The sequence below is a fragment of the Coffea arabica genome, chromosome 2c (genome assembly GCF_036785885.1).
Source record: "Coffea arabica cultivar ET-39 chromosome 2c, Coffea Arabica ET-39 HiFi, whole genome shotgun sequence".
Lineage (NCBI taxonomy): Eukaryota > Viridiplantae > Streptophyta > Magnoliopsida > Gentianales > Rubiaceae > Coffea > Coffea arabica.
The window spans coordinates 2,211,910-2,222,664 of record NC_092312.1 but is presented as its reverse complement, the minus strand read 5'-3'; the positions used below and the strand labels follow the sequence as shown (position 1 = coordinate 2,222,664).

Sequence of the window (10,755 nt, the reverse complement as noted above, 5' to 3'; positions counted from 1 at the left end):
TGCAATCCGAGGACAATCTTTACTACTGTGGAGCCGTTCAAGATTGGGATTTACCAGGTGAACCTGGAACACGGAGGCAGTTCCAGAGGGATTTACAGTTGACTGGCTCCGGTGCTTTATATATATGTGGCCTTTTGGGTCTTGTACTTGTTAGGAACCAACCCCTAAAGCGAAATAGGCACGAGGAAAGAGCAGCCTACAAAAACGAAGCCAGTCATCCATAATATCAAACATTAAACTACATTATTTTCACTTTTGGTAAATTTACCGGAGCTATAAATATAATGCGATCCTCTTATTCCGCTATTTTGACCATTTCCGAGCACCTCATGGCATCTTTGGGGCATTCGGTTTCTCTTGCACTGCCCTAATCCAATGCAATGGATTGTGAAGATGAAAAAAATCCTTTATTTATTGGCCCACAAACTCGCCTTCCAAAAGGCTTTCAAGGTTTGTCTCTGGCATTGAAGTCGTTTTCACCACACTTAAATGGTTTCTTTTTTCATGGTGTTTAACCTATTCAACCTCAAAAAATTAGTTCCTGGGCTGTGTCCAACTATGATTTGGGCCTAAACTTTTTACTAGTGCTGATTTAGTCCATAATTTTTGTTTTTGGCCAATTTGATATGTGAATATATGTTGCGGTTCTAATTAAGGACTTCTGCGGCGGCGCTACCATGTAAAAGCACTCGAATCTTTAATTGAATAGCTAAATAGGGGTATTTTGAGAACTTCAAGTATGGATGTTAATAAAACCAAGTAAATCAGAAAAAAAATCATTAATTTTTGGGATATTTTAATATTTAAAACTTTTTGAGATATTTTAAAAATTTTTATTTTAGTTTCTTTCCTCTTCCTCTATCTTATCTCTCCCCCGTCCCTGCCATCGTTACCACTCTCCTTCTCTATCATCGCCACCGTCACCATCTCTTTCTATTCTCTTTTCTCTTTGTCTACTACTCTCCTCCTACTCCCTTGCTAATGCTACATCTCTTGATCTCGTTCCATCAAAGAAAAGTTCAAAAGATAAAAAATCAAAGTTCCCTAATTAAAGGAAGAGAGAAAAGCTTTCCATTTGTACTCACTTCGTAGGATAGGATTTCTATTCCAAAACTAGATCTTGCAATTCAACTAATTAAAATGGTGACTGCATAAGAACATTTTCAAAGACCCAAGTTCAATATTAGAAGTCCTTGGCTTTTCTCCTTAGTTCGTTAAACTCTTTCTCAATTTCAATGCATTGGGATTTGTTGTCCATAGTACACTTCTAGCTATCTTTCTCATTGTTAGATTTCCTGAATGCGGTTGAGATGTATCATTTCCTCGGGCAATTGTCCTTCACAAGAAAATTTTACTACTACTGCACTTCGCTTCTCATGTCCCAAGGGAGAGGTGGGTGGCAAGCAATGGAATTTGGTGGAGGAAGATGATAACCCAAAAATGCCAAAATACCCTTATTTGTTCGGTCTATCAGGAACTAAATTGATGTTTTGTGGTGGTGCCGTCATGGAGGTCCATAATTAGAGCCGTAATATAAGTTCACGTATCAAATTCGGCAAAAATAAAAATTAGGAACTAAATTAGCACTAGAAAAAAGTTTAAGGATGAATTTGACCATTTCCCCCTACGATTTTCTTTGCTTTGGTTGAAGAGAAAATTATCATGATATCCTTTGAACAGATTACATCTGATGCTCAAACAGTAAAGTAGAAATTTGAGAGAGAGAGAGAGAGCGAGCGGTATCTTTTGGTGTGGTAGTTTGTGTAATTTCCTGATAACAAGAAGCTGATTACCAAAAAGCGGATTGAATGCAAAATAATGTGGTCTGCATTAGTTAGCTATAGAAATTGTAGCGCTGAGGAGGCATCCTAATGAGAAATAAATTCCACTGTCAAACAAACTGCAATAATGTGGTCTGCATTAACGGAAGGTGTAAGCCCTGTGGTACATCAACATCATGTAGTCAGGATTTTCTTTAACAGCATGTAGCTCGCTGGTGACAGCCATTCCGTCTCTTGATAACATTTTTCTGGTTTGAGTCCCGACTCGTTCTAGGACTGTGCGTACCTTGGTTTTGCCCAATAAATCGCACTTAAGCTACCTGTATTTTCCTTCAAAAAAAAAAAAAAAAAAGCTACCTGTTTTTCTCTCAGTTTCAATTGGCTGCTTCCTTATCTGATTTTTTTTTCATCACATATTTCACTCACTCAACGCAACTCTTCTAAAGGTAAATGCAAGAAAAAACTTTCTATAAACAAATTGTTAGCATAATTAGAAATTATTTGTTTAGACAACGCCAGAAAAATCAGCAAGCGTTACTGCCCATTGGCTGCAAGCAACTAGCATGGGACGCTGGATTTAGTACCATCTGCACGGTTTCACCACCACAAACTTGCACGTCTGTCGTTTTCAATAATATCTCCTCTTACCTCAATTTCCTTGGGGACTTTGGTTTCCATTGTCTGAATAACCTTTGCAAGATCTTTCTTTTACTCACAACCCTTTTGCCTGGAAATCCCCGTAAATTTTCATTTAACTGAATAAAAAATAATAATTTGCAGAACGGAGAAAGACAAATATGCCGGGTGGGGTTGAAGAAGAAAATTCTCTCCATATATCAAATGGTAAGAAAAAGCCGCAATCCCGAAGGTTTTTCCTCACGTTTCGGCAGCTAAATGCACTTGCAGGGATGATTGCTCTCTCTGTTATGGGCATGGTTAGTGTTGAAGATTTGGCTTTTGTGGTCTTTTCTTTAGCATATATTCACTTCTTATCAAAAGTTGCCTTTCCCCCTCTTTCCCCTCGGCCCAATCCCCGAGTCTTTGGTGAAAAGAACAGGCTTCAAGATCTCTACGTGCTTTTCTCTGGAATAATCAGTTTAGCTTTCCCATCGGCATACATAGTCGAGGGTATGTTCCGGGGATACAAAGAGGGTGTCAGGGTAGCTGCGTCACACGTCTTTCTTCTTGCTAGTCAGATATTCATGGAAGGAGTGGCTTTTTACGGTGGGTTTTCCATGCCAGTTTTTGCTTTTGTGCCTGTTTTCTACAATTCAAGAAGGATCTTTACCGTTGCGGACTGGCTGAGCAGTGAATTTTACAAGACTGATGAAAATCCTAGAAGATTGTACATTGGAAGAGGCCTTGCTGTCGTTAATATGGCCTTTTGGTGCTTCAATTTGTTTGGGTTCTTGTTGCCTGTTTTCCTTCCAAGGGTCTTCAAGGTATACTATTCATCTGGGCACAGGGATGAACACTGAATAACACTTGCACGACATGGTATAGAATGAAAAAGGGCTTATGACAAGAATCAAATTCCTACCCGGAAATAGATGGGAATCCAGATTCTCATCTCATTGTTTGGGCGGGGGTCGCATCGCAGTTTGTGTACTTGCGACCACTTACGTTAGTATTGAATTTGTACGTATTCTAAAGTATGCACTATAATACTATTAGTTTTGTACCTTTGTGTTTTTTCTTCCTTCGGGCCTTTTGTGCCATAATAGTAATCAGTTTGGACAGATGTAAACTCTCATTACTGATATTAGTTGATTATACCTCTCTTCACTCCCAGGACAGCTTGAAAATAAGGAAAAAAAAAGACGCAACCACAAGCATTTTAAGAATCATACCTTTTCGTTCATGATTTTGGTTGCTTCACTTAATTGCCGTACACATGATGTTGGCTGCTTATTACTGTGTCCATAGCAGCATAACATATGCCATTTGAAAAAGCCAAGTACCTCATAAGAAAACAGAACCTTGGTTTAGTGTATGTAGAAGTTTACTATTGCAATTCTCTTTTTTTCGCGAGCAAATTATCCAGATAATCACTAAACTTTTTTAATAGTCAAGATTTGACCACTCAATTATTAGTAGTATGTTTTTATTCATTAAACTATCAAAAGTGTAAATTTTAGACCATTCCGTCTGATTTCACCGTTAACTTTGTGTGATCTAAAGACGTAAGATTTACAAGATATACTATTAATAGTTAGATCTGGTAGAATTAACGAAAAAATTAGACAAAATGGTTCAAAATTTACACTTTTGATAGTTTAATGGGTAAAAGTATACTATTAATAGTTGAATGGTTAAAACTCTCGCTATTCGAAAAGTTTAATGACTATCATGGTAATTTGCTCTTTTTCCGCTCAAGCGACTCCAAGCCTACTATTTGCAGTAAATCCTAAGTTGGTGGCCCTTGTCTGGTCTTTTGAGTGATTCCCATTTCTACTAAGCAACCAGCCATTGTGGAACCCCGAAGCCCATCCAAGAGAGAGGATGTGACCTCAGCTTCAGCCCTTATGCGCAATCAGGGCCGAAGAATGTCGCTAAGTTATCCGCTTAGAGCCCGTCCGACATATAATGTATGCAAAAGCGTAATTAAGAAATGTGTCAAGAAACTATTATATTTTACAAATTTTTCTTACAAAACCTTTGCATTTGGGGTTGAGGGTCTCGAAATATCTTCTCAAATGGGCTTGCCACGTTTATTTTACCAAGCCAATCAATCGACAAAGCTTGAAAGAATTCGCAGGCATATAACTCTACAAAACTCAGCATGATGCTTGACGGGGAGTTGTTCGGCTTTAGGTTTCGGGGGGTGGGGTGGGTCGGATACATTTTGCTGGCCTCCCTTTAGCATTATTAGTTCGACGAAGGTGCAGAATTTGCAAGGGCTTTCCACCACTTAAAAGAAATGTGACGATTGACAAAAGCTTCAAATTGCCCAAGAGGTTACAAAACGAGATAATTCACTCCCTCCCCTTTTCAGATGACACGATTCTGGACACAAAAATCAGAGGGAAAACAATGGAAGAACGACACTTTCCGAACATGCATCATAAACTTACTTAGATTGCAACTCATGCTTCGGATCAAAGGGCTCAACAAAGATTCTCAACATGGTCACCTGTGCAAAATCCATCGGTTTTTGACGTGGTGACAACGCCCATTCTTATGCACAACTGGCTTGGTCTCTCACTGGAAAAGTGAGTTTTCAGCTCGAATTGCTGTCATCTCCTGTCTACATCGGACAAAAGTAAGTTTTTAGATGAACACAGATCTAACACGAATTAAACTACATTCTTAATTTAGTCGCAGTCTTTGGTAGCCAAAGATATTGAAATGTTCACTCCTCAGCTTAACATTTGCCGAAGACATGAAATTTATATGACATAAATTGGCAGCATGGTCAGTTAGAAGTGCGAAGGGGCCGATAGTGGAATCACAACCTTCATCTAACATCCTGGGGACAAAGTTGTAAATTTCTAAGGTATCTGAAACCCTCACACTAGGTTCTACCCTTCAATTCATGAGGCTGTGTGTAAATCAAGCTAATTGCTCTCTTCTTATTAAGGACCATAACTGTGCTTCTCAAATAAATTGGTTAAAAAAACCAAACCATCGATATATTAGCATTTAAATTGCTATTGGTAAATAGAGTCAATCAATGCCTCTAACAGTAACTTATTCTCCTCTTGTCAGCAAGTGAAAGCACAACTTATTTTTCTCCTCTATGTATTGGTTCTGAAAAAGTAAATAGAACAAAATAGCTGACCTTTACATCACTTTACTGCACCATTTCCATTAAGCGATACTGGTACAGGTCTCCTTTCTTGACCCAAGGACAACATCTCCTGCATCCTTTCTGGCCAAACAGAGTTCAATCTCCGGGCAAAATCCTCAACCTCCCTGCAATTCAGCAATAATAACTAAGAACCATCTTTTAAAATAAAACTTCATATCCAAGATGCTACGTATCAAGAAATTAAACGTAGCGCTTGCAGCAATACTAGTATGTTGCAATCACAGAATATGAAACTTACCACACCATTTAAATGAATGCAAGACCAACATATCAATGCCCGAAATACACATCAAACTAAAACAGAAATATAGGTCAAGGTACAATTCTGCAACAACAAATCAATTCTAAATTGATTTGGCTTTTAACAAATATGATATGTATATACACACACACACGTATCAGGTATAACATATGGATACAATAAAAAGCTATTTTACCTGTCCAGTTCTTCCTCCATTGCAGGATCCAACTCATTATCAAACTCAAGCTTTGGTGAAAATGTAACAGATGCAGAATCTTGAAATACTGCACTTTTACTTTGGGAGGTTGCACTGTCAATATCACCAATCAAGTAGCCAGAAGGCAGATGATTTGGCTCCTAAAATATCAACATATACCAGTGAAACCCAAAAGCAGTGCAACTTTTCTTCTCTCCCTAAAGAGAGAAGGACAAAATGCACAGTAAATATACAGTGCTCAGAGGCTGGGGGCAAGTAGCTGGGAAGAAGCGTGTCATTACAACCTTAAACTGGTTACAATTTGAATCATTTGATGAGAAGTTTCCAGAAAGGTCTTTTCTCCTCCTGTTTTTCTTTTTGTTCTTAGCAGCTTTTACTCCTTTAGATTCTGCAAGAGAGGATATCCTGAGCTTCATCATGGAACAATAACTGTAGTGAAGAAGCAAATATACTCAAACATGGCCTAAAAAAATTTACTCAAACATGACTCATGCAAAATTGTCAGATCAGATAGAACTTGAAGTTTTCAAATTCTAGGTCAGGGTTATTCATGAAAGGAGTGAACTTTTAGTAGATTCTTAACTTGCAAAGAGGAAATATCATGTACATATCATCTATTGCACAAGACAAAACAAACTTAAAACATAATATGGCAGCAAAGGCTGCATCAGCTATCCATAAATCGCAGATAAAGCTACTAAAGCTGACTAAATGCAGTTACATAAGCTCGCCAGGGGCCTGGGGAATCAAGCTACTACAAAGTACATTTCTTGATTTTCAACAAGATAAAGCAAGTTTTCACCAAAAATAAGATGTAGAACTTTTCAAGCAGACCTCCGTCTCCATTTATGAATGACAAAAGTTCATCAACTGGGCGTTCATCCACAAGCTGCTCTTCTTCAACCTCAACATTCTGAAACATTAGTGCAATTCTTAGTGCAAAACTAAGGATTCAGAAACGAGGAGTTGATTACCAAGACATATCCTGCACTTGCATTTTACAGTGTAAGTTGATTAATTATTTTAACCTACAGGCACTCCAAAAGCAAGTTAACTGAAGTACCCAGGGTTTTTTTTTTTTTTTTGGAGGGAGGGGGGGGGGAGAACATCAAAGTACCTTTACTTTTGCTCTCTCCTTTAATTCTTTCCTCTTTCTTGCATATAACCGATTCAGAAGCCTAATGCGTGGATCATCCGTCAAATTTCTTAAAGGCTCCAACTTCTCCTCCTGCAACAGAAAGTACCTAAATATGAGTAAAACACATTGGGCTATACCTATTTATCCCAGCAGCAGATACCTCTGTTAGATCATCAGGTAAATTGAAAGTTTCACGTATCTCTTCCGGAGTTTTTCCTTCAATCATCCGAGCAAGCGCACGGCTTGTAAGGTCTACCAGAGGCCTCAGTTGGAGACTATCAGCAGCAGATGTCAACTCGCACAATTTTTTTGCATCTAACTTGATAAACTTTTCATCAAAAGTTTTCCTTTCCTGCATAGAATCAACAGACAAAGTCAAATGCCATCAGAACATCAAAATAGAAACAGTAAAACACCGCAAAACAGGCGCGCAATATATGAGTTAAGATATATAAGAATGAAACTAAGAGAAAGATATCTGTACAACCACAATTCTTGAAGGAGGGCAAGCAGCATAAAACAGGGTAAACCTTATTAGAGCGGCCTGGTACTTGATGAAACCGACAGTAGTCAAGTATTAATCCCAATATAGCAGGATTTACACGTTGAGGAAGCGAGATAGCATAATTTTTAGATGATCCCATGCCTGTTTGAAGAACTTCTCGGCATATCATAGGACAAAACATAGCAACGTCTTCTTCCACTTGTTGAATTGAACCATCAGTAGTTTGGAGCCAGATGTATGACTTCATCTTCATTATGGAAAGATTAGCAACATGAGTAAGGCCAATGGTACATGCTCAATATATCCAAAGAGAACCAACAACAGCATGAGAAAATGAAGCCAACAAATAAAATCAAAAACAAGAAAATGCTCATAGAAACAACCTATGTAACCAACAGCAAGAAATCTCTCATCTTAAAAATGCCATACCAAATTATAGGATAGGAGCATAAACCATCAACTTGGGCAAACAGGACTCAAAAACAATCAATACAGGATTCTCAGTTCCAAGCAACAACTAAATAAACTTACCATTAATTTTTTTTGGGAAAAAAGTCAAGGAATACGTTCAACTATTCATGCAGGAAAATAAGCAGCAGCTAGCAAATGAATTCTAGGGCGAACATGGAGTAGACAAAGGTATAGAACACATTAGAAACATTTACATCAGCATCAATTCATTCCACCAACAAAATCCAGAAACATGTGAGTGACATCCATACTACTCTAGAAAAAAAAAGGTAAAGGGGGTCCAATTTCTAAGAAGAAAAGTAAATTCAGACCTAAAACAGTGTCATCTACATCTGCTTGATCTTATTCCAATTTCTTTTAGTAGATAGGAAAAATCACAAACAATCCATTTAACCCACCTCTGGTTTGACAACTGCCATTGGACCTTCTGGCATAAGGTGGTCCAATAAGCACAAATTTATTGTGGACTCCAAAACAAAATTTATGTACTCGTACAATGAAAGTCTAGCAAGCAAAGAAGATATTCGCAGTCTCGCTTGCTTCAACACATAAATGTTGCAAAGGCAGTGAATACTAAATCAGCAATGGCAGATCTCAAAAAACCCCAAGGTTTGCAATTTTTCAAGAAGAAATATCCATCAGATCCAGAAACCTGTTCAGGAGTAAAGAGATTAAGGATCAACAACAGTTGATTATATGGTAAAGACAAGCACACCCCTTGTAGTAGAAACGAAACTAAGAAAGTCAAAGGCAAACATGTATTTATGCATGAGAAAAGAAACACATAGGCTTGGAGAGGCGAGAGGATTTTGGAAGGAAAAATAGAAAAGAACAAAGAAACTAGCAGAGCATTTAGAAAGGTTTTTCACTTTTGGTTGGACATAGAAATAAAATTTTTGTTTCTTACTTTCTCTATCTTGTTTCATCTTTCATCCACTTGGAAAACATTAAAACAGCAGATGAATTCTAGCTGCAGAGGCAAGCGATGGAAGAAGTAGATACATCCAGAATTCTACTATAACCGACTCTGGGTATACAAACTGTACTCTCGAGATAGGGTAAAATAAACTGTCTTTAAATTTACTAGTGTGTATCACAACAAAGTAACAGAATGAATCCTTGACCAGACATGATTTCATTAAGAGTAACTAAATCATATGCTAAAAGCTCTTCCCTTATCATTTCTCAAGTTGTCCATCTTAAGTGCCCAACTGGACAGGTACCGACTAGTATTGATTCTTACTTCTTAAAGTACCCATCCAACTTTTCCCAAGTGCTGCCATAGTTGCAAGAATGGTACTACTCAGGACATGCAGATTTAGCATTTAAGAATTTCCTTAAATTCTGTATAAAGAATTTCCTTAAATTCTGTATGAATCATCAATTGAAAAATGTTCATTAAAGCAACAGTACAATAGATCTGCAGCTGTTTGATGTTTCAAATAAAATTGACAAGCCAAATTGAAGATGCCTCCTTTACCCGGTTATTACACTTCAACTTATCCATAGAGGATGGTGTTGTGTGTTGATAAAATGATCTCATAGCTCTCTTCCCCGCTTGAACTAGTTTCTTTTCGAGCAATTATCAGAATTAGCATGCCACTACTCGTGTTCTGCAGAGGCAGGCTATTACACGCTTTACAACCAGAATCTATCATTCTTCCTGTTGTCAGTTTCAGTATTTTGTAGACTGAGTTTCAAGCATTTTATCCGCACCTTGTCTAACATTGTAGATAATTGAGCACATGAAGAAATTAAGGATTAATAACCCGAAAAAGAAAAACACTAACAAAAATACAAACACTAAAAGGCACGTTATACAGTAACTCTCAAGTGCCACAGCAACCTAATTGACTTTCATTGTATAATTTAATTCAGGCGAAAGAGTGAGCCCAGCCGAGCCACAACAACAGAAAAGATTCCAATTAGCAGACTAGATAGAATTCATAACAATTTTTATGGCGAATTCAGGTTCGAAGTCGATCAAGAAACGGCATAATACCAATATTTTCAGCTGAAACAAATATTGAAGCTTCAAGATTGAATGCGTGTTGTGGGGGAAATTACGTATAAACGTGGTACTAGTATCAATTCTCGCACATAGCAAACGAATTTTCAGAGAACAAATGCAATATTACGTAAGAATTCAAAGAAAAATTTACGTGCCTGGGATGTAATTGAATCTCGGTAATCGGTCGATTAAAAGGAGATAAAAGAGGATAAGAAGAAGAGTAGAAGCGGTAAGGGGTTAGGTGTGACTGGAAAACGGGTAAGCCCCAGTCAGTTCCCCCCAAGTCCACTGGTTTTGATTTTACAGTCTAAGCGTCGTGCTTGTGACGCGTGCAACCATACCGGACTCGCACGTGAAGGCGGTTAAGGCCATTCTTCTTCTCCTTTTTTTTTTTTTTCTTTCTTTTTCAAGGTCCTAATTCCAAATTTCCCACCAGTGGCGGCCCTGTACGCACTGGTCATTAATTTGGACTTGGCTAAGCCCCTGTTGGCCCATGTTATAACATGAACCGCATAAATTGGTCTGAGATCGGCCCAGGCAGAATTCCAGGGACTCAAGCTGGGTCGTTCCTCCTATGGAA

General features: G+C 38.0%; 2 protein-coding genes across 5 annotated transcripts; one reads left to right on the top strand and one right to left on the bottom strand.

Annotated features, from left to right (window-relative positions):
- The first annotated feature begins 2,578 nt into the window (after window positions 1–2,578).
- Window positions 2,579–3,259, top strand: LOC113725005 (uncharacterized). The gene has a single exon (XM_027247951.2). The coding sequence runs from the start codon at window positions 2,579–2,581 to the stop codon at window positions 3,257–3,259; it is 681 nt and encodes a 226-aa protein (XP_027103752.2).
- Window positions 3,260–4,692: 1,433 nt separating this feature from the next.
- Window positions 4,693–10,508, bottom strand: LOC113725004 (SKP1-like protein 21). 4 transcript variants are annotated; one of them, XM_072073389.1, is made up of 10 exons: window positions 10,331–10,508; window positions 8,563–8,816; window positions 7,719–7,940; window positions 7,349–7,540; window positions 7,168–7,278; window positions 6,885–6,963; window positions 6,335–6,438; window positions 6,030–6,190; window positions 5,563–5,696; window positions 4,693–5,024 (listed from the first exon to the last, which is right to left on the bottom strand). In XM_072073389.1, exons 2-9 carry the CDS (start codon window positions 8,596–8,598, stop codon window positions 5,570–5,572), a joined length of 1,032 nt encoding a protein of 343 aa, XP_071929490.1. In that variant the 5' UTR covers window positions 8,599–8,816; window positions 10,331–10,508; the 3' UTR covers window positions 4,693–5,024; window positions 5,563–5,569. The 4 variants fall into 4 exon arrangements, with proteins under 4 accessions (XP_071929490.1, XP_071929489.1, XP_027103751.1 ...); XM_072073388.1 differs by having other exon boundaries at window positions 4,693–5,028; window positions 10,331–10,506; XM_027247950.2 differs by lacking the exon at window positions 10,331–10,508 and adding an exon at window positions 10,167–10,324 and having other exon boundaries at window positions 4,693–5,028.
- Window positions 10,509–10,755: the final 247 nt, after the last annotated feature.

Bases quoted from the DNA above. Each gene is read 5' to 3' on its own strand.
- LOC113725005 (XM_027247951.2), top strand. From the start codon at position 2,579: ATGCCGGGTGGGGTTGAAGAAGAAAATTCTCTCCATATATCAAATGGT.
- LOC113725004 (XM_072073389.1), bottom strand. From the start codon at position 8,598: ATGCCAGAAGGTCCAATGGCAGTTGTCAAACCAGAG. The intron at 7,941-8,562 runs GTGGGTTAAATG...TCCATAATGAAG, and splicing joins TGGCAGTTGTCAAACCAGAG to ATGAAGTCATACATCTGGCT. The intron at 7,279-7,348 runs GTATCTGCTGCT...TTTCTGTTGCAG, and splicing joins TACCTGATGATCTAACAGAG to GAGGAGAAGTTGGAGCCTTT.